Here is a 25,158-nt window from a genome sequence, read left to right on the forward strand (position 1 = left end):
ATAAAATTTGTAAATTGTACATATAATAAATATGTTATAACATGTACATGTATTAACTTTTAATTTAGATTATTAATTTAGGGTTTGAGTTAAAGATTACGGTTTGGGTAGCGTTTGATTTAAAAAGAAATTCTAGGGTAAATGAGTAAATATTAGTGTTTGAGTTTTCAGTTAGGAAATTAGATTTAAGGGTTTCAGTTAAATTTGGTTTGGATCAGATTATGGTTAAAGAGTTTTCAAATTAGGGTTAGAGTTTGAGTTGGGGTTAGAAATTAGGGTTAGAGTTTGAGTTAGGGTTAGGGTTATGGTTAGTGTTATTTTTTAGGGTTATAGTTAGTTTTAGGGTTATGTCCAGATCTAGCTCGTTCTACTATTTTTTAATTTTCTACACTAATTTGTTTTTTTTTCTAATTTTTTTCTAATTTTTTTCTAATTTTTCAAGTTTAATATTTTTTCTAATATTTTGTAATTTTTTTTCAAATATTTTATAATGTTTTTCTAATATGAAATGTTTTTTTTCTAATATTTTGTAATGTTATATATACTAATTTATTTTCTTTAATGTTAAATACTAATATTTCCTAATGTTATAATACTAATTTATTTTTCTAATATTGTACAAGAAATTAATGTTTTTTTAATATTTCACTTAGTAATGTTTTCCTAATAATTCTACACTATTGTTTTTAAATATTTTTACAATGTTTTTCTAATATTTTTTAATTTTGAAGAAATTAATATTTTTAAAAATATTTTCTAATATTTTCTAAAGTTTTTTCTAATATTTTCTTATAGTTTTTAAATATTTTTGAAACAAATATTTTAAAATATATTTTCTAATATTTTTCTAATATTTAAAAATGTAATATTTTTTCTAATGTTTTTCTAATAAAATGAGTATTTTTCTAAATTTGTTTTGTCTAATGTTTTTATAATAAAACTAATATTTTTCTAAATTTTATTTTATAATATTCTACACTAGTGTTTTTTTTAATATTTTATAATGTTTCTCTAATATTTTCTAATTTTCAATACTAACATTTTTAAAAATATTATCTGATGTTTTTTCTAATTTTTAAAAATATTTTCTAATGTTTTTACTAATATTTTCTCATAGTTTTCTAATATTTTCCAAACTGATATTTTTTAAAATATATTTTCTAACATGTTTTTCTAATACTTAAATGTAATGTTTTTCTAGTGTTTTTCTAATAAAACTAATATTTGAATGTAATGCTTTTTCTAATATTTTTTATGTAATTTTTTTTCTAATGTTCTGATATTCTAGAAATTAATGTTCTTTTAATATTTTCTAATATTCTAAACTATTGTTTTTCTAAATTTGTTTTCTAATACTATATTAATATTTTTCTAATATATAACGAACATAAAAAAAAAATTGTAAATGTTAAATTAATAGAATTAAGTAACATAAATAAACAATAAAAATATTAAATTAACATTAAAATATGCTTTAAAAATATAAAAAACATTCAAATAATAACATATAGACATACCTGAAATAGTGCAATGACGAGAATCTGGAGGAGGATGATGGGGCATGCTGATTGGGTCAAGCACATTCGCTCCAACGTATAAGTCAAAATCAATGGGCCATAAAAATGAATAATCAAATTAAGAAAATACATTTTAAATTGTCGCAATCGCCATAAAATATGTTCGCAATGAACATATTAATTAGGTATGTTCGCTACAAACATACCTAATAAATGTACAATATGTTTGCTGAGAACATAGTTATAATATATGTTCGCTGCGAACATGCTTAATATGTTTGCATGAACAAATGATAAATGCAATTAGCACATTTTACAAAGTTTTTGGATTTTCTTCATCCCACAAAAGTGGAACCCATTATTGTGGGTTCACCCAATGCCAAAGGGGGAGATTGTTGGAAGCATGAATGCTGATGATATTCCTATGGGAGAGTATGGTAGAAACATGATTAGATCATTATCATGATGATATGTTACATTCATGATTGTGTTTGTCATTGATGTCAACATAGTAGTTTTCTGTGGTATCTAACAAAAGAACAACGGTAAAGATCAAGTTGGTATAGACATAATGTTGAGTACGTTTAGTAGCAAGGTTAAAGGGAGATTATACTATGTGTCTAGTATATGTAGCTAACCTCAGAAGCATAAGATAATAAGTTTGGTAGAAGTTATGCAAGTTTTGGTGAAGATTATTTTGAGATAGAGTTTATAGAGGCATGTTCTGGTAAACTTGTTATATCTCTTAGCAAAGCTATTATTCTAATAAGACAAAGTTAAAGACATAAAGAAGACATGTTGGTGATGACATGAACAAGCTCGCTCATCATAATTTTACATGTGTGGAAAGTTATTCAAGTTGCAAGGTGAAAGAATAATGTTATCGCTAAGTGTAATGTGTTCTTAATGTGGTCCTATAATAATTAATAGAGAAGGTGTAATAGTTGACTCAGGGAATTGTTTTATGGATTCAGTATAAAGGAAGAACATTTTCCTTTATCATGAGAGAAGAATGTACAGAGAATGCAAATTATTGTAAACAACAAAAGAGCAAAATGCAAAGATAAGTAGACTAGAGCGAAAGTGAAGGGAACTTCATTGTTGAGGTTTTATTCTATGATTTGAAGTTTGATACTTGCATCTGAGGTTCGTGACCTAGTCTACAAGGTCTGATAGTGATTGGTCTAATTGACAGGACAAAGGAAAGAAGTTAAACTTCAATGCACACAATGATTCTACAAGGAATAGTTGAGAGATCAGTCGAACAATGAGTTCGGTGATCTTGCTCTAGAAGCTATTTGGACAGTGGGTCCTTCTGTCTTCTACAGCTTCTAACAAGGTAGAGATCTTCTAACAAGGATTCAAAGTCTCCTAACAGGGACTCATATGTACTAAATCTTGTAATAGACTCTTAATAGGGTCCATCCTTTAACAAGGAATATTTATATTAGTACATCATCTTGTGGGCATCATTCCCACCAAGGTTTTCCCTCTGATCAAGGGTTTCCCTAGTTAACATATTTGGTGTAATTGTTTATGTGCATCTTGTTATGGTTATTGTTTACTTTGGTTGAATGGATAAGATTGTTTAGTGTTGATAAATGTTTTAATTATTGGATAAATGATTCACCCCCTATCTCACTTATCTTGGTGGACTATTTTTTCTAACAACACACACATACCTCGATCTTCCATATGTCAATGGGAGAGGTGATGGTGACATTACTAGATGTCTAGCATATATTATGGGTATGTATTCAAGGGAGTCATCTAGAGTATCTCCTTGAGGGTTCTGACCCTTACTTGTAGGAGGGTTCTGATCTAGTGAGCTTGTTATCGTGGAGAGAGGCTATGGATCAAGGATTACCATAGCTAGCTTTGTAATTAGCCAGATTGATATGGAGGATGGTACCAGATTATGCAGGGCATAATTTTTTTATTGGATGGGTTTCAGTGTTGAGCACTTTTCTATAAGATGATAGAATAGTCTTCTGCTAGAGCTACATGATGTTGGCACAACTATACTATGATTTAAATATGTGTACCAATCAAACACAAAGGACCATGGGGTCAAGGATGACTCTACTATTGGTTTGGTCATGGAAGCATATAGGTGTGACGTAACCTATTACTTAGCGAAAGATATGACATCCCAAGGAATTTTATGTATGTTGATATAGGCCAGCCATTTGGTATACCTCCATTGAGTTTGTAGCATTCTAGTGATGGTGCTTGGATCATGTTTGACTGGACAACATACACAAGATATGAGTGCTGGCATATGACACTATTGGCAAGAGAGGAGGATGAATCAAAGCGACAACTCTGCATCTAGTATGTATAGTTAGACTATTGATTGATTGGTCAGATGGTGCACACCATTATGCACTACATGCCCTATAGGGTACGACACTAATTCAGCCTAATATAGGATGCAGTACTAGACAAAAACATTTATCTGATGGTATCCTATGAGGTGGGGAGGCTATGGGGATGGGGGACTAACATCTAATATGCTAGATCATCATGGAGGGGCATGCAACTAGTACCATGGGTTAGGGGCATGGATCAGGGGGATGTGGTGGTTAAGCTCACATATGCATAGCGGTGGGCAACACACCAACCAGTCAAATTGACCATCCCAAGGCCACCACCTCTAGTGGAGTAGGCACAAGCCAACAAAGATGATGAAAGACAAGGAGCAGAGATGGAGGAGGGGTTGGAGCAAGTAGTTCATAGGGGCTAGTTCCTCAAACATTATTTCGAAGCCTAAACAAAAAACATTTAAAAATAATAATTAAAAAAATAAAATAATGTTTTTAAAACTTTCTACATGTGTGTTTACTTTATGCAAGCGTATTTATTTTTTGCATGTGTGCTTACATTCAGTCATGTGTTTGCTTTTAAAAATTGTGTATGTCTTTTCTTGTTAGTCTAGGGGTTAGATGCAATCAAGATTCTTTCTTGATGCATACAATAGATCACCCCATTCGGTTTCAACTTTAGGGAAGAGGTATTTCTTTGTCATATCATGCATATGATTTTTTTTCTTGTACTAACTAAAAAAATAGGTGTTTCTTACAGCCGTAGAGGACTTTTTCTATGGCTATTTATTGCTCAAGATCATATGCTTGACCTTTCCATTTTCTCTTGATCTATCTTCTTTTCTTGACGTGTTAGTCCTCATCTTGAGGTTTGACATTGTCTCTCTTTCTCCTAGTGTCCAATATTGTCACTACCAGGCTATGTATTCAAGACTTTCTATCTCGCTCTACACTTCATTTTTTAGAGTCTGATCTCTCTTCCAATGCCTACTTTGCTTCTTCAATTCTCTGACATAATGTGTTCACAAATGTATCACACATTAGTCAAAAAGGCGCAAATGTAATCACACAAAAATGGTCATCTAGACTATTATCCCCCTTCTTAGAATTTTGCTAAAATTATTAAATCACTTATTTTGATCAAATCTTTAGAAATTAATTTATTTAATTTCATCCTATAGTTTGACCACTATATCCTAAGTCACTATTTAATTAAGAGGAACATGTCCCACTTTAATTAAGTAAAAGCCTCCTTTCATTTCTTATCCTAAGTTGCACACATAAAGTCATTTTCCCATTTTCAAAATAAAAGAAAAGTCTTTTGTCTCACATACAAAAGTCAAGTCTTTGTGATTGGTGAATATGATCTTACACATGGATCATACAAAAGTCAACTCCCCACCCTTGATTAGATCTTCTTATCTCATGATCTCTACCATCCATACTTCTTTAAAACGGAGAGCTCTCTCCTCATCTATAATCCATCTTCTTTGCATAAGTGTTATGTTGTAGGCTTTTCTATAGGTGATCTTGGAGCTTTTGGAAGATCTTGTGGCTTCACACTCATTCTTACATAACATAGTAGATTAATCTAATATTACATTAGTATAGTTTATTTTATGCAATAGAGTAGCACATTTAGCTAAATTAGGAGGATTGTAACACTCTTATATTGCTAGTTAGTTGCATTGCTTATATTCCATATAGCTTAGTTACATTTTTGTATAGTATTTCATTGTAGTTCTTGGACACTAACATCCTTTCTCTTGTCTTAGAATCTTTTGTTTCATGGTGTACTTGCAAGGGGTTGCATTCTAATGCTCAGCTAAGAGCCATATTGTTATTTGTATTCTTTTGCACTCCATGACTAGGGAGCTCTAGATTGACATTTGAGACTCTTAATACATGAAATCCCTTGAATAGAAAGACTTAGAGAAGTGCACATTTATGTGTGTACAATCACACTTGCCTAATATGTGTATTACCCTGAAAGAGAGGATTTCTTCAAGATTTCTATAAATGCAATCTTTACAAAAATCTTCTTGTTTTGCTTTTTCTATCTAGTTTTCCTTAGGTGTAATAGTAGGAGGACCTTAGTAAAAACCAATGACATTGTTTGTAGTAGGAGTCTTCAACTCATTAAGTTCCTTTTCCATTATTCTTAGTTTTAAATACATTTTGTTTATTACTTTACCCATGTCGGTCTCCCTTACTTGCAATTCTTCAATCCTCTCTTGCACATGATTCATCTAAGCTCTGTTAAACACAACTCGATGCATTAATTTAGTAGTGAAGACCAAAGGATTTGTGTTGTCTATTGTTTGCACTAGTTTCATTCCCTCTGCTTCCAAGGAAATATCAATTAGTTTAGGGTTTTCACCCTTGAAGCTCACATAAGTAGCAAGAGCTTCAATTTTGAGATTGAACCTTGTCCCTTTCACCTTTTCAAGAGTTTCAAATTCAGCCACAAATGTGACATCCTCCTATTTTCTAACTTGAACCACAAAAAAATCTCTTTTAGAGTCAACCCTATCACAATTAATATATCACTATTATTCACAATTTCTTTGGCCTCTTACTTTATGCAAGTTACATCATCAAGGTGAAAATCCTCAATCATCTACTTCATAATGGCTTCATGCCTTGATTCATCACACCCTTGAATCTCTTCCTCTTCTTTTCATCAAAATGTTTCATCTTGTATTTTATCCAAAAAAATTTAAACTATCAAGATTTTGTGCAATCTTCTTGTTCAATGAACCTTAAGGAGATAGGCTCTGTTTCACTATTGACATCAGTTGGCTTATCACCTTCCATGGCTTGTGCATGGTAGCCATGTATATTTTCCTAGAATACTATTGGTGGGAATGTGCACTTTCTTTTAAAACTCCTTAATATGTGGGCTACTTCCTTAGATCTACCTTCATCACCAGAGTCTTCACAAGAGACTAATAGGACACTACTTTCTCCAGGAGAGTCTTCTCGCAGTGATGGGGCAAAAGAATCACAATCAGGTTCATTCAATATTAACTTTATTCTCTTCTTCTTTTGTGGGAGTTGAGGTTGTTCAATTTCCTTTCATTTATCTTGTTTCACATGTTCTTGGTACACTTTATAAAAAATCTAAATCCATTTATCAATCTTGATCACTTCTGATTTTACTTCAGTGAAAGCAGGGTAGTCCTTTGCTTAATCTTTCATTTTCTATTTTTCAGCAAAACTCTCCATTTCTTTATTTTGTGGACAATTGTTAAAACCTCATCAAAGTTCCTCATGATGTCCTCATCTATGTTGAATTAGTACATATACCTTGCAACAAAGGATTTGATATGTCCCTCAAGATCATACATCCTACCCATATCACTCTAGAACCTAAAGTTGTTCATGATGTATTCATGAATATCTTTTATCATAGAATATCCAACCATAAAACCATCAAGCTTAATAAAGCGTGGCACCATATTTCCTTTCTTTATAGGTAACAAAACCTCCTTTTATACCTATAACAACTGCTAGGCGAACTCTAGGAAACTCACTCTCTCATATGCAAAATATGGAAGTTTGTGGGGTGGTTGCTTGCATTTATCTAACCATATTAAGGTGTAGTTTACCCTGTAGACCCAATCTTCAATTTTTTTTTTCATATTTCTTATTTGGTAAGAAATCCTTGTGAACCTCAACATGATCTTAATCTGATCAAGGATTCTTGCCACTTGCCCTACCAACAACCTTATGATTCATATGATGAAAATATCTTTGAAAACTCTATAACCACAGTCTCTTCTATGCATATCCCACACCCTACAACATAACTAAATGAGCAATTTACTTCTCATTCCAATTTCATGGAGTCTCTTAACCCTCCCACATTTTGAAATAGGATCACATGAAAAATTAGTGAATACTTCTTGAATGTTTTTGAAGTTTTCCAATTTGCTAATTGTATGTGTAATGACCTCTCAATCTCGATTGCAAAATCAAACTCCAATTAAGTATGTGGGTTTTGAATTCTCGTGCACATGCACATAAATTTTAGGGGAATCTTTGGCTTTTCATCCTCTCCAAATAACTGAGTCCATGCCTAGTAAATATTCGTGAAGAAACCCTTAAAGCTAGTGATTGGGTGAGGAACCATATGTTCAATTGGCACCAACCTATTATTTTGCCTGCTGGCCATAAAATGATAAATTTCTCTACATACAACAATTTTTATTAGACTCTCATAATCTACTTTGTATTGTGTTCTATCAATTTTAGTTAGGGCCTATGTACTTAAGTCAAAGCACTCTTCAATGTAAGATTTGGCTATTACTAACAAAGACATCCCATAAACATTTCTTATTATTCTAGTTTTAGGTTCATAATGGTTTGCTAGCATGCTCACAAGGTCAACATCCACAAATACATTTGGAACAACTATTTTTGCCAAGTTAAGTTTCCATGCACTATTTATGGGTTCCTTCTCATCTCTATTTGCATAAAAGTACTAGAAAAGAGACCTACCAAAGATACAAACAATAGAATCTCAACACCTTCTTAATTTATTAGTAAACACACCCTTTGTTCTAGTTATTGAAGAATCCATAAATATATCCATAAGCATTCTTTGAGATAATTTTCTACCCTTCCCTCTTTCTCCTTCTTACTATCCTTTTTAGTAACAACCTCTTTCTTGATGGGCATTGTAAATTCAAGAAAAGAAGCTTCAACTAGGCTATAAAGAATTAACTTACTAATGTAAGAGTTGAAAAGTCCTTCTTCATGCTGCTTTGTTTTCCTTCCACAATCCTTGCTAGCACCAAACACCACTCATATGCAATGAATTTTGCTTCTTTAATATTTGGCTATCTTTATTTTCATTCAATTCCTAACAAGAAGTTTAGACATCTCACACAAGAGGCAAATTTATAATACTCCTCGGCCTGCCAGCTCAAACATTCTCCCTTTTAAATGTTTGTACTTTAAAGATTTGAGATGATATCACTTATTTAATTGGGCTCATTTTATCGTGCAGAAGGAAATGAGCTATTTTTCTCTACCACTACTTCTTAAACAATGATAAATCGCATTCTTGTGCTCTCCAAATCTATCGTTTGGGATTTAGCGAAGAACTGATATTTCACAATGTCTTACTTTCATTTTCATTTTTGCTTGCATCTCTTCCTCCTTCCTCGATATGGCAAAAAACATGATTTTTTCATTTTAAAACAAATTTGAAAAATCTTCCCATGTACTTTCACAAGGAAATTTGAGGGTTCACTAGGATTAATTCATAATCATCGTTACCTTGCAAACACTTTTTTGGAAAGGAGGTGAGAGAAGAACACAAAAATATTTTTTTCTTAAATGTTACATAATATTCAAGATCCAAATCTAAAAGAAAATGATTGGAAGTGACTCTCTCTCTCTCTCTCTCTCTCTCTCTCCCTTCTACATATCCTTCACTATTCTTATACTCTATTTATCTACATACCTCTCCCTCTCTCAATACATATTTATTTGTCTCTACAATAAATTTCTCTATCTATATAACAATAGAGTAGTGTAAAAATTAGTGTGGTAGGGGCATAGAGGGGAGCGAGAAATGTGGATAATGAGATAGGAAGGGGGAGTAGATTAGTAAAATTGGAGGGATGGATAGGCTTGGAGAAGGAAGATATAGATAGATGAGAGAGAGAAGAGAGAAAGGGACAATTGAGCTATATTTTCTTGATTAGTGTATTTGAAACAACACTAAATGTGACCTCTACCTTAGGCAAGACATTATCCCATCCTCCAACATGAAACATATGTTAAAGAAAAGGAATAATTCAAGGTGAAGATGGACCAATCAAAATAACAAAAGTATTAACTCCAAGTGATTGAAAGGGTTCAAGTTTCTAATAGTTTGGTATTATTGTATTTTTAAATCATATCTTACTATTATTATATAAATAGTTCTTTTAGAGTCATTTTATTTAATTATATTAAATTTATAGATTTGAGTGTAAGTTTAAAACATTTAAAATGTCATAACGAACATGATCCAAAGAGTGTATCAATTATTCCTATCACATTAGGTAGTCGAAGACAACTCCCATTCACCATGTTATAGGCTATCCATAAACAATTCGCAACGGCTAACTCTAAAGAAAAAACAATTGACATTAGTAAAATGGAGAGATAGGGAATGACATTGACAACTATTTCTACAGTGAAGTCTTTGGGTAGTCTTTGTATCCAACCCATTTTTACCTTTGATAGATACACTAAAATGTAAAATAATCCATATACAATTAAATGGAAGATAGAAATATCTTGTCCAAATCAAGTGACAATAGGAAAAAAATATAGCTATTTTTTGCATATAGAATATAATAATAAAAATATAGAACACTATAACATAACCCTTGCACCCTTATAAATAAGCTATAAATAGAGGTCTACACTTTCCATACTTCCAAACAAGAGACTCGATGCGTCATAGTTCCTGCCCAACACATAATAGTTGTAGAGGTGTAGATGAGTGAGAATCTAAATTAACATTATGAATGCATTAATTTTTGCCTAAAAATGCACTTGTGATATTATAGGATTGCTCATATTTTGTTGTTAAATTCTCGTCTTAGAAATGTGCTTGTGATATGATAGGATGGCTCATATATTGTTGTTAAGTTCTCATGCTATGTTATTATGTCTTTGAGCATTTAAGCCCAAGAATAAGAGGCCAAAGTCCCTAATATGGCACTAAGTACTTAATATCATACTACGATCAATACATATGCTTTAGACAAATTTGCAGCTTCTACATTAACAACTAAAATTATGTGCAATGAGGAAAGATATCCATACCAATATTTGAATTATAGAACTTGAAGAAGTGATGAAGCATTTGGAGTATCACATTATATGTTTAAGCATAACATGCATGCTACTAGACAACCATAAGTAGTTGGAATAACTCCCCCAACTATGTATTATTCTCATCTTGATTATCAAATGGAACTCACACTATTTTTAATCATTAGCACTAGACAAAAATTAGAATAGAGATATAGATAAAGATAAATAACAATATACAACAATAACAACATAAACATATATGCAGAGGAAAAAATGATAGATACTATAGACGAGGAAGAGGAAGAGACATAAAATAGTAAGATAGAGTGATACCAACATAAGTTTTGTGTGTGTGAGAGAGAGAAAATTAAATATAAATTTTTTTTTTTAATAAAACAAATAGTCAAAATAAAATCATGGTTATAATAAAGAATTATAATATATTATATTTTAATTAATGAAACTAAGAATTTAATTTTTATATTAAAACTCACATTTTTATAAGAAAAAATGAAATGTATTGAAATATAAACATATTTTATAAGTAAAACTAATTGTTTAATTTTACACAATTAGAAAATGTTTACTATTTAATGTTTTGTATTTCCATTTTTTTTCATAAAATTAAGTAATTTTTAATTATGAAATAATATCTATATAATTTAATATGTATATTTGTAAATAATAAATAGATGTAATACATATAAATTTGATGTTGATAAATAAATATGATGTAATAAATAAGAAATAAAATGTAACTATTCAATTTTAATACATAGTTTATAAAAATCTGTTAATAATTTATATTTTTTTAGAATTGAATTATTTCTATTTTGTGGTTATTTCTTTAGTATGTTTTTTGATATAAAATATAATTATTAATTATGATAAATTGTTTAAATAAAAAATATTAATAATAAAAAATAATATAATTTAAAAATTGTAACACTTATCAATTATACATATTACAAACACTATTATAAAATATAATTAAAAAATAATATTGTTTAATTTATTTTTATAAAAGTAAAATAAAATCTTATCAAAATAAAATCTTATCAACTTGTCACAAATGTAGAAAAGATAAAGTTATAATTAATACATTCATTAATGCAAGATGAAGTTGTTAGAAAACATTTGTATTTTTTGTTGAAGAAAATTAATTTTCTCCCCCACCAAAAATAGTATAGACCAATAGAATGGATGAAAAATGTGATTTATAAAATAATGAAAAATTAGAAAAAGATATAAACATTTCAAATCTTATATAATATTTTAAATTCTTGGATTTGATTGGTTAGTGTTAATGTTATTTGAATTGAGATAAATGCATAAGTATTCCTGCTTGGTAGGAACTAAATATGTAACTCATTGAACCTCCTTATGGAAAAAGATTCCGAAATTTCTTTGAAAAAAACCCTTCTAGCCCCTCCATGAGACCATAGGCTAACCCCAAAAACCCCATTTGTCAAAAGCGAAATCATCCGAGGATGCCGGAATAGAGGCGGAATAGGCGCCTGCTAAAGCCAAAAGTGAGAGCATATCTCTTACTTGAAAATTGGAAGCATTTCATGCCAAATGCTTAGATAACATGCAAGCAAGCGTATCTTTTGTTTAGCATATGATGCCATATTCGATAGGCCTCCCGAAGGAAGAAAATGATAATTGGCTAAGCAATTGACATCCACTATCACGCACTGCCCATTCGCAGAGGAGGCAGCAATGGCGAGGATGGTGACGATGGTATCCTCATCGCTGCAGCGTTTTCCTGCAATGAATCTCACTCCTACCAATCTAAGGATTCGAACCGGACTACCGTTTAACGCGCAATCCCGGAGGCTTGCCCTCTTTCATTTGGGAAGCGGTAATCAACTTTTTTCTCTCCTTTTAATTTCAAGTGCTCATAAACCTGGTGATCATTTTAAGAATGATACTGATGCGTTTCGCCTTGTTTGACGTTGTTAACTGTTAGCGGTAATTTAATTGTTAAATCTTGCGTTTTTGTGACTAAATTGCTTGTTTTTTAATAGACCACGATGCAGATTTGTTAGTAGAGTTCATGTATCTGCTGTCCTGTAGAATCTTGTAGCAACTTAATGGTATAGAATGTTTGTGAAACTTAACTGGGTTGCTGTTCAATTTTCCATTCATTCATTAATGCCCTGTTTGGAAGGAGCAGTTTTTTTCTGAGAGTGCTTACAACAACAACTTTGGGCAAAGTATTTTTGGTACATGCGATTGTTCAAACACAGAAAATTACGACTCAAGTAATTTTTTAATATCCTAGTAAGTAGATGGATCTTTATACGTCGGCTTCAGAGGGGACTTTGATGTCCAGTCTGGCTCCGATTTGGCAAAGATTTTGCTGCAGAGAATGTTACAAAAAAGAAAATTATATCTCAGCAGTTTTGCAATATTTCATAGTTTGAACCAGAGTATGGACATTTTAGCTTTGAAGAGGTTAAACGACAGCTTTAGTCTTGGAAAAAGGATAAAGGACTTGTTAGTCTGGGAATGAATGATAATGCCAATTCATCAACTAAAAAAATTCACCTCCGTGTCTACTTTTAGATTGGCAAAGCCTTTGGTGCATGGAATGCTTTAGAAAGTAATAATTACTCTATTGTAAGCCTTATTTTTATATTTGTTATATAGTTGGACCATGTAAGGCTGGTAATCCATGCTATACTTAATTAGGCCGAGGGATCTGCACAGTGCTTTCTGCTATTACTACTTTTGATAAATTGTACACAATGATGGAGGCAATTAAAGGACATGGTTGTGTATTAAAGAATCCCGAATATTTTATCTTTTGCATTTATTTTCTGTTTTTTCATTCTCATTCAATGTAAAATTGTCTGCCTGAGATTAATTTCATATCTCTTGTAACCAACTATTTTTGTTGAGATTTGAAGGTTTCATCATCTGCCAACTACTGGCTGGTTTGGAAATAGAGATTGATGCAAATTGTGTCAAACTAAAGACCACAAATGTTGATAATTTGAATGCTAAGTTTGCTTGGAAAATCTTGGGTGCAGTTTTGAGCCACCTTCAACAGTGTGTGGGCTAGTTTTGATCAGATTCTTAATATTTGTAACAAGCATATTTATAATTAATATTTTATATATTAATACACTACAATCTTGTTGTGACCTGTTACTACGACACACCTAAGCTTGTATGGTTAGCTTGGGGACCCCTTTTTCTGCTTTAAAATGAGAATTTTTGTTTTGCTGGGAAGCCTGGGATGAAATTCGGGTATTATTGGTTGAATTCTCTAGTTAGTGACACTATTTGTGCTCTGCCATGTTTTCTGGGTTTTCCATAGGTGACATTTGTTGGATCTGTCGTTTTTCCTTTCATGTTGGCTGAATATTTGGCTTTTATTCCTGGTTGGTCTGTGATTTTCTCCACAGTTTATGAATTGCTGGGTTAGTTTCCATATGCAATCTGTTTCATAATCCCAGCTGATGGCATTTTACTTCTAGGACCATTTTTTTTTCCATCAATGTTGTTTTGGATCTGATCTCCTACTATTTTCCCTGAGTTTATTTCTTTTGAGTTCCACGGATTAGTCCCTTGTGGTTTTCCCTCAATTGATTTGTTTGGAGGATTTTGTGAAAATTTCCATGGTCCAACTAGGACTCAAACATAGGATCTCCCATTTGCTGTTGGGGTGCTCTAGCAGCTAGCATTTATGGTTTGTGGTTTATTCGTCCAACTCTGCTCATTGACTCACATTTCAGGTGCTTGAGGCTCCCAACATTTAGATTGGATGCCATATGAGATTTGTTGTTGTAGTGTAGAATTTGATGACTTGAACGTGTGACAGCAGTAAAAGCACAAATGAAGATTCTAGAAACAAAATATAACAACAATCCCATTGTGAATGTAGATGCATTTACAAGGATGTTCAAGAGTGAGATGCAAGTTGCCATATAGTATATTCTATTGAAAGTTGTGAATGTATAGCCAATGTGGTGTAATAGGAGATAGTCACCCACCCACCAAACAAGGAAGTTACAAATCACTTGATGCAAATGAAACTTACCAAAGTAGAGATACCTGCACAGTTTATCCAAAAAAAATACCTACTCATTTAAGCTTATCCAATGTATATTGGTGAAAGAAGTGAATAAACTAAATACAAGAATGTGAATATGTAGCTACACCCCCATAAGTTTAACTTAAGTAACGGGAATCGCCTAGAAATCACGTGAATCACCGTTTGGTGATTCAATTTGGGCTTCCCGATTTTTTTGAGTTGTTGAACCAGATCAGGGATTTCATCGCCATGAATTGCTGATTCAGCGATTCATCCAAAAAATTGCCAAAATTGCCTGCATGAATCACCAAAATCGCCTACATGGATCAGACATATTTTGGGCGTGGACTCCTCTTCGATCATTATGGAGGAGATGGATCTAGAATTAGAGTGGCTCACTGAGGCTGTGGCTCCGGTCTTCACTGAGGTAGACCATTAGTGGGTTGACCAGGTAGATAGAGAGGCTGAGGCTGTAGCCATGGCAGAGAAGGTGGCTAGAGCATGTTCAAGCACTGGCAGACGTACACGCGCACACATACACAGGCCCTAATGATGTTGTTCGTGAGCCCATCTTACGTGCGGGGGCTATGGCTCAACAGTACTCTAGGACCTACCTTAGATGCCTTTGTAGAAGGCAAACATGATACTCAGATGTTGAGGTTGTGACCAAGCTTGAGGATGATGATGAAGCTTGAGCTAAAGCCTTGTTTTTTCATTTTGTTTACATATACTGATAGACATACGTTTCATAGATCTTCATCTTACATACATTTGTGATTTGATGTCTTATGGATCTTCTTCAAACATACATTCAATGATTTGACTCATTAAATGGTGCACGAAATAAGTTTTAAATGGTTAAAATCTCTAAATTTCAAGGCTTTTTAAAATTTGTTGATTTGTGGCCGATCTGATTCCGATTCATGGCCGATTCCCGATTTGATTCAGCCTTTGCTGATTCCGATCCGATTCCTATTCTTGTTACTTCAGAACTTAGGGTAGATGAAGAATTCCCAACAAATGTGTAGCCATGTTACGTACCCATGTACAAAAGATGCCTCTCTTGGAGGATTGAGAAGGTTAAAACCCAATGTGAGGAAAACCTCCCCCACAAAAGATAGGGAAGAAGAGAGACCATATAACCTCCCATCATGTAGTTTCTCTTTCATTAGTAAAATGATGTCTTAACCAGTGTTATGGGACTCGGACTCGCGTCTAATTGGGAAAGTCAAAATCTGACTCGGACTCGGCGATCGGATTCGAAAAATTGAAAAACCCATGAAATTCAAAGATTTTTAAGGATTTTAAGATTGTTTCATGCATTTTTTAGTCAATTAACATCAAATACATAGTAATTGAGATAAATAGAAGCTACTTAATACACATACACAATTTTGCATAGATCACATAAGTATAAAAGCAAATTTCTGAAGGAAACAAACTGAATAACACAATATAAAGTTATAAAGTAATAAACATAGTGTCACTCCAGTGTCAAAGACTCAAATGTCTACAATATTCATGCATTACAAAATCCATGGTATCAAATTCAAAAGTTCAAAACATATATCAAAATAACAACTAGAAGACTAAGGCTCATAGTAGTCTATGTCCTCCTACGAGTGCGCCTAAGATAAGTCATGGAAGACTCTAGAGCCATCCTCTTTCCTTGTGTTTGAGGCTGAGCCTGAACCTCATTTTCATTTTCATCATCATCCTCATCCTCACCCACATAATCCTCGTCATCAGACTGAGATCCATCACTCCTTGCCTTAGGGTCTTGCACTCTATCTCCTCACGCTCTAGCCTCCTCAACTGCCATCGCTACTACTTTAGCCTCCCGATCCACCTGATCTACCCACTCCACATCTTCATCACTGTAGATAGGATCAACCATCTTTGTGATCCACTCTGCATGAGGATCAACATTCTCTAATACAATTGGTGATGTATCGATGCCAAGGATCTGTCTATGGTGAAGGCGAAGGTTGTACTGAATAAAGACAACATCATTTAATTTTTTAACTGCCAACCTATTGCACTTCTTTGAGTGTATGTGCTCAAATAGGCTCCAATTACGTTTGCATCCTGATGCACTAGATGGCTAGCTTAAGATGCGAATCGCAATCCTCTGTAAATTTGGCACCTTTGTGCCAAACATCTCCCACCATGCAGTTGAAACAAGAAAATTTTGAATCATATCAATAACTTTGAATTTATCAAATTAAAATGGTAATATCATAATAGAATCACTATTAGAAATTAGGATGTAGAATCAGAGATTTTTAGTATTTACCAGGCATCAATTCTGTCCTATTTTTCTTGCACAACTCCCGTGCAAATAAGTCCCCTTGAGCTTTCTTAAACTACTCAATCTCACGGACTATAATTGTTCCAACTGCTGAATCAGGTGACATTCTCTCTACAACATTGTAGAGGCCGCTCCACATTTCATCATCAGCCTTGAAATGTGGGCTGAATTGGTATATTGGATTAAGGAAGTAGGCCGTTGTACGTATAGGCCTGTGAAGTAGATTGTGCCAACATCTATTAATGACATCCCATATAGGCCCATACCTATCTCGATTCCCTAAAAAAAAGAGCGAATGACCTCCTTCACCCTATCCATGCCCTCATAAATGTAGCCCATTGAGAGCTTCTCTCCATCAACAGTTCGTAGGAGAACAAGCAGCTTTACAAACTGCAATCATTATGAAAGTTGGAAGATAAATAATCAGCTTTAAGTTTTTTCTTTAAAAAATGAACAATAATTTATAACATAATTTCATGAACAAAATTGAAATGAGGACAAAAAGGAAAATTACCATCACAATATCAGCAATCGATGTCCAAAAAGAAGCCTCATCAAAAACATGATCAGCTGCAACAATCCCTGTCAGCTTTAAGTTTTTTCTTTAAAAAATGAACAATAATTTATAACATAATTTCATGAACAAAATTGAAATGAGGACAAAAAGGAAAATTACCATCACAATATTAGCAATCGATGTTCAAAAAGAAGCCTCATCAAAAATATGATCAGCTGCAACAATCCCTGCAGTGGTCTTTGCATATGATGATGCAATCCACTCCTCACTAACAAACATGCGTCTCAAACCTCCCTTTGAATCAAGCAAAGATTTAAATGTGAGAAAATTGGTTTCAATTCTAGTGATCCCTGGACGAGACAACTCTTTTTGCTCATTCTGTTTCCTCATGAGGTTGAGGACCCTTGTATGATTATATATAAATTTGCATACACTCCTTCCTCGCTCTATAGCTGTTTTTATCCAAGGGAGTTTATCAAGATCCTCTAACATGAGGTCAATGTAGTGAGCAACACAAGGGGTCCAAAATAAGTGAGGGTGTCTCTCCTTAAGAAGCTTTTTTGCAACAACATAATTTGTTGCATTATCTGTAACTATCTGCACCACATTCTCCTCACCCATGTCCTTTATCACTTCATCCATTATCTCACAAAGATATTCAACATTCTTTGTTTTTCTCGAAGCATCAATTGATTTCAAAAAAATTGTGGCATTTGAAGAAAAAGAAACAAATTAGTATAATGATTAATGATGAATCATAATTTATAAATTCATAATTTATAAACGTAATCACTTAAGTACAAGTTCTACTTCTAAATTTTTAATGTCTAAGACTTTAAGTATAATTACAGTTTACCTAATGAGGAGACAAGAAAGTTGAGGAGTGTTCTACTCCTATCAGTTCAACCATCAGTCATGATGGTGCAACCCCTTCCTCTTCCACACCTCATGCTGCTCCTTGATTTCAACTTCTACATCAGCCACTCTTTGGTTTAAAATAGGGCCTCCTAGCTCTTTAGCACTAGGGGCTTTGAACCTCGGACCACAAACAGCAACAACATCAATTCCAATTTGCCAATAAGGGGACCTAAAACAAATAGAATAAAATTTAAAGTTAAACAAATTAGTATATTATAAATAAATTTGAAAACAAAATACAAATTAAAATAAACAAAATAAGCATATTATTGTCTCTTGAAAGTTGAAAGTTGAAACTTTGAAAGCAAGAGAAGACATAAATTTAAATTTAAATAAATAATTACCTTGCTGTATTGAATGAAATATTGTTGTAGATGAAGAAGTCTCCAAGTACTAGTTTTGCATAATCATGTTTCTCCTTGTTCCAACCCATGCCCTCAAGCGATGGTTGTGCACCTGGAGCCATGCGTGGAGCAAACATGGAATCAAGTGTCGATCTTTGCTTACGAGTGCAAGGCCCAATGGTCACACTCATAGAAGCAGTGACATCCGTAAGTGGAGTAGGGGATAATGGAGAGCGAAAACTAGAAGATCCTTGTTGGGCTAGTTGTGCCATTCTTCATGTTGCTTCTTTTTCAATTCTCTTTTCTTCATTTTTTCCTTTAGAAGAGTTTGCATCTCTCACATAACATCTTGGGGTACGTCTTTGCATTTTTTAGCATCACGTCTAGATGTATTTGCTAGGTGATACTTCAATCTATTTATTCCTCCCCCATTATATACTACACCACAATGCCAACATGTAACAACTCCCTTTTTGTGCCCCGGGATGGCATGTTTCCAAGCCCTATCCCTTGCTATTGCACTTGGGTCTACATTAGGGTTAAATGGAGGCCTAGTTCCACTTCCCTCACCTTGAGACATTATGTCAAATTTCAATGTGTTTGCTGCTAGCATGCTGCAATATGAATGTAAACAAAATGAGAAGTAAAAAATAGTAGATAGTAGTAGACTAGCAGTAGAGACCAAACAAATTTAAACAAAATGAGAAGTAAAAATACTAAAAAATACGAATGTAAAAGTTTAGAACATTACAAAACAATACAAATAAATGCAACTTGTAGCTTACCTCTTCAAATTTGCACAAAGTCAAACAATGAAAATGCAAGTTTGTAGAAACCTCCTCCAAATGCTCCTTAATCTCCTCTCAATGCTTTAATGCAAGTTACAAAGATGCACAAACCATTAGCAATCAATACGGGAGAGCCAACCGGTTTGTTGATTCCTCTCTCAAAACCCCAATATTCTTCTCTAACTCTCTTTCTCTTGTGAGCATAAGCAAATGGTGGAATGAGCTTTTTAGGTCAATAACATGTTATAAGAACCAAAAAAGAGAACATAAAACAATGCATTTTAAAATTTTTTGCCTTTTTCTTTCTTGGCTGCCGGCGAGAGTCCAGGACTTGGGACTCGGCGAGTCCGAGTGGACTCTGCCAGGACTTGGCCGAGTCTGAGTCTAGAGGCAGATTGCCTCAGAAATGGAGACTTTGCCTCGAACTCGCAGAGTCCTGGTCAAACTCGACGAGTCCCATTACACTGGTCTTAACCTTCCATTTACACAAGGTTTCTATTTATTGGAAAAATACATCTAATTTTCTAAACATTGTTTGGTTTGAGTTTTCTACAAGGCTATGGATTTACCTAATGAGCATGCCGGTAAATTATTTGTTGATTTTTGGATTTGTTGCAAATGTAATAGCACTGCCATCTAATTTTGTATGTGTTTTCTAAATGCAACAAACACTTACATTTATATTGAGTATAAATCATGAATAGACATATCCCTTCATGGGACATGTCTATTCGTTAATCAGATAATTAATATAATAATATATTTAATCATTTATATATGTATATTATATCAATTTCTCTCATATATTTCTATCTCATAAAATTATATATATGTTTATTCAATAGAAGCTATAAAACATCAAAGCTCCCTCTTAGCTAGGGAGTATAAACACATGTATTACCTCAAAGTAATATCAAGTTAGCAAGGTTAAGTATGTCTTTGATTAGAAGATATCCATCATTTTGATATCACATTTGATATCAAGAGTATTGGTTTCCCAGAATACCAAATATGATATTCACCAAATAAAAAGGTTTTGATGTCATATTTGATATCAAGAGTATCGGTCTCCCAAAATATCAATGATATTCACCAAGTACTCAAATTAAGATTTGATATTCAAGAGTATTGGTCTTCCAAAATATCAGTTATATTCACCAAATACTCTTTGAGTAATGACCTTCCAGAATGTTGAGATGCAAGACATTCACCGTATACTCAATTTGTTTGATTTCATAATACAAGTTATTATAAGATCCTCACCTTATATAATTAACTTTTGCAAATGCAAGTGACATCTTTTGGAAGTTGTCACTTCCTCATGATGTACATAGGGGGTAGGCCCATTAAAATCACATAGTCATGAGGTATATTCATGAATACAATCTTCTTGACTGTTATAATTTATTGATCATTGGAGAATCCATCTCAACATGGTTTACTCCCTCTGAATCAATAAGATTGAGATCATTGAGGTTTGATTGAATCACATCCTTTGCTTGCTCTGTCTCTTTCAAGGTTGCCTCTAATGAATTATCAGGCTCCCTCTGAATCTCAATCTTTTGATCTTTTTTACCTTTGAAGAAGTGTCAGACTCCCTCTGAATCTGATATCAATCCTCCTTTTCCTTTAAGAACATTCTTGGAAAAGATTGAGGCACATATCTTTTACGAACAAAAATTAACTACAAAAATAAATAAAGTTAGTTTTCAAAATAATAATAACAAGGACTTATGTCTCTCCTTATCTTGAGTTACACTTAATAATATGTAGAATTTCAATCATTCATTTTTTCTTCATAACGAAGATTCAAAGTATCCTATATTCTATTATAGAAATTCTTGTTCATATAAATATATTTACTTTATATTCATACACAATCACCATATATTTATTCTTTTAAATTATATGTAAAAAGTTACATCTCTCTATATAAATGAATATAACATAAATAAGTCTCTATTAATAACATGAATATATGTAAAATAAAAATAAACTCATTAACTTCTTACATTCTTCCACGTGAATGTTACCACTATTTTATGGAATGTGGGCATAGGCGACAAATGTTTCTCCTACTTCTCTCTATATAAAATCATATAATGTCCATAAGGAGAAACAAAATATGTTATTGATGCTGGTTCCATTACTGTCCACCTTATATGAAAAATATATTTGATGTCATGGACCCACATAGCCCTTTAATATTTGTTGCATCCACGATGTCGGCAAGAGTCTTCTCTCATCGCCGATGTCTTCCACTACGTGGGTGTCTTGCTAAGTGGAGATGCCTATATATTGATAGCTTCAAATAATATAGTTTCAAATTTACATTCCCTCCTTATAATATCAGGTCAATCACAATTTGCTGCTCCATTTTCAAATCCACGATATGAGGAATAATTATTATGTAGTTACCTTGCAATTTAACCCACAACCAATAGGAAGGATGTTGTTAGTTCATTTAAAATGCTGATTGGACTTATTCATTCACATATTATTTGTACTTTATCATTGATCCCACCTTCGATTATCACTCTCTATTCCTGTTTGCTATCCTGATTTCTATTTTCCTTGTCTTATTCGCATTTTTCACTATTTAACTCTATTTCATTTTATGGGTCTCAACATCCTGGGCTTATTCGGGTAAGAGAGAAGCGTTACAAGACTTGCGATAGGCTTTGTCGATAGTCTACTAACAATTTTTAATGGCAACTTGACTGACATATCTCAAATCCTTTGGATTCAAAGGTTTCTTTCATGGTTCTCAACATTATCAAATTCTTTGTAGTCCTTTCTTCCAAATGCAAGATCCTTGGCAGAAGAACCTGAAACTTTGCCCTTTGCTGTATCAAAATCCTGTTCTAGACTCTGCTTAATCTTGTGCCCAGCGCCGAAGTAATATGTGTCTTTCTAGAAGGTATTGGCAATAACTGTTGTAAAGGTCACATGATGTGAGTTGAATACACATCGCTGCTCAGGTTGAAAGTCGATGCCAAAGCAGATCAAGATTGGGATCCTATATGATTCTACTAGTGACTGGTTTGTTTATTGTCTCCATTCCATAGTTAAGAAATTCGTGATATATTAGACAAGGATTCCTTGCATTTGCAGTTTGCTCTGATACCATGTTGATTTTTGGATCTGCTGCAAATGTAATAGCATTGCCATTTAATTTTGGTATGTGTTTTCTAAATGCAACAAACACTTACATTTATATTAAGTATAAGCCATGAATAGACATGTCCCTTCATGGGACACGTCTATTCGTTAATTAGATAATTAATATGACAATATATTTAATCATTTATATGTATATTATGTTAATTTCTCTCATATATTTATATCTCAATTATATCTCATATAATTATATATATGTTTATCCGATAGAAGCTATCAAACATCAACATTTTTGTTGCAGGGTCCTATCTAGATTCAAAGATATATTTTCGTTTTTAAATGTTGTGAACAAAGTTTTGGAAGTCAATGTAGGCCTTAGAGGCTTCAAAAGGGATTGAATGCATCTAGTGTAATTGGATATAGCTTAATAGAATGCTTTACAAGCTTTTCAGGGTTTTAAACTGTTCATCAATTGAACTATTGGATCAAAAGTTATGGCCTCCAGAAGATGGGTCTCCTGAAATGGGAAATATAAAAACGTTTTGGACACATTGTAAGGCCTTCTTTTTGAAATAGGATTTAATAATAAATTTAAAATATTAAAAAAAATAAAATAAAAAAAATTATATAGTATAATTACAAGTTAGTTAAATTTAATGAAAGGTCAATAGATATGCAATGAAAATTTGCAACTCAACATAAGATATAAAAGGAGAGTTCATTTGAAAGGGGTTATGGAGGAAGAAAGAGGGGAGCGTAGGAATTAAGCTTAGTTGTTGGATTTGTGCCATATAGGTCGGATCCGGATTTAGATCTGTTCTAGATTTGGATCTGAGTAGGATTGAGGATTTGCCCAGATTCTCATGGATTCAAGCCACAGTATGAGGATCCATCATGGATCCATGCGAATCTGCAGCAAACCAAGAGGCAAAAATAAAAAAATGGTGGGCCCAATAGCAAATTTTTATGTTTGTTTTTGCTCTAAACCCTAAAAATGCTCCTTTTGTTCATGATGCAAGTTCATTTGCTCTCTAGTTTGCTTTCTCATTTTGCTCTCTCATAGTTGCTAGTTTGAAGTAAAGTACTAGATTCATAGATGCATACTAGAATCGTAGATTCATACTATAAAATGATTTAGTTTTAGAATTACGTATATTTCTTGTATTTTTTTATTATATATGATGCACATATATATACATGAATCCTCCACGAATCATAATTGGGAAAAAAAAATCCCGAATCCAAGGATCCGATTCACGTGCTTGAATCGGATTCATTTCATGAATCAACAACAAAGGGGTAGAGTTGTGACTCTCCCCTATGTTGGAAGATATAAAGGCGACAAGGCTTCATTTGAGGAGGACATCCAAGGGGGATCAATTTGGAGAATAATATATTAATCTCAAAGGGAATGATAAAAAGTGGTGACTCCTTTCTTGTGAAAGGTGTTGACCCCATTCATCAATAAAGGAGTTTTCATTCCAAGCATTGAAGGGGGGCTTATCAATAATCACTCATGGATCCTTCCTTGACATATTATTCCTATCGAAGTGTAGACTAACATCAATAAGAGAATTGGGGATTAGATTAATTAATTTGAGAAATATAGAATATCAGTAGATAATTATCAATCAAACTTTGGTGAATTGGGACATAGAAGAAGCAAGGACATCAATTCTAACAATTGAAGGATATATGTCAATTATGGGTTAACAATGGTCATTAAGATGAGAGCAGAAATATGATAATTTGACCCTAATAGTTGAGTTTATTTAAAAACACAATTAAGTTGATGAGCAAAGGGTAGCCTAAGGATGTATCAAGTCAACCAAAGGACAATGATTGAAGAGGCATGTCGTTCCTTCTCATATAAGACAATAACATATTAAATGGAGAAGACATGAAAGCACCCAAGACCTCACATCAATGATCAATCAAATCAATTCAATTAGCATTTAGCACTCATAAAGGGCAGATCAGTTCTTGAGATATCAACAATGAGGCACACAATCAATCAGATTGGAAGTTTTTATTTGTTGTAGGCTTCATCATTCTTGTGTGATTGTGGTATGCATGAGATGAGTGCTTGTTACATCTAACATCTTATTTCTTTTGTGAATTGCTAGGTTCTCAACATATTTATTTATTTCTCTTGAGGATTCCTCACTAGATGCACCCCATCATCTGGATGCAAGAGCTACATAAGGCCAAGAGGGATAATAATCGGTTCTTGGGTCTAGTGTAGAGGGTTAATGGACTACAATTTTCTCATTAGATGCACCCCCTCATTTGGATGACAAGAGCCACATGAAGCTAAGAGGGATTGAAAACGACTCTTGGGTATTGTGTAGAGGGTTAATGGATAAAGGATCTCTCGCTAGATACACTCACTCATCTGATGGCATGAGTTGCAGGAGGCCAAAAGGGATAGTAATCAGGTCTTGGGTCTAGT

The 25,158-nt window shown here is 33.2% G+C and overlaps 1 protein-coding gene across 1 annotated transcript in view; it reads left to right on the forward strand.

Moving 5' to 3' along the window:
* The first annotated feature begins 12,279 nt into the window (after window positions 1-12,279).
* Window positions 12,280-25,158, forward strand: part of LOC149552206 (lactoylglutathione lyase GLX1-like) — a 39,725-nt gene continuing 26,846 nt past the window's right edge. The window contains exon 1 of the mRNA XM_089787709.1: window positions 12,280-12,527. Within this exon, the coding sequence (XP_089643835.1) occupies window positions 12,386-12,527 (142 nt within the window). The 5' untranslated portion in view covers window positions 12,280-12,385. The remainder of the gene's footprint in view (window positions 12,528-25,158) is intronic.

This window comes from Cupressus sempervirens, chromosome 6 (assembly GCF_028749045.1).
Source record: "Cupressus sempervirens isolate cs-2001-9-10 chromosome 6, ASM2874904v1, whole genome shotgun sequence".
In the NCBI taxonomy this organism is placed as follows: domain Eukaryota; kingdom Viridiplantae; phylum Streptophyta; class Pinopsida; order Cupressales; family Cupressaceae; genus Cupressus; species Cupressus sempervirens.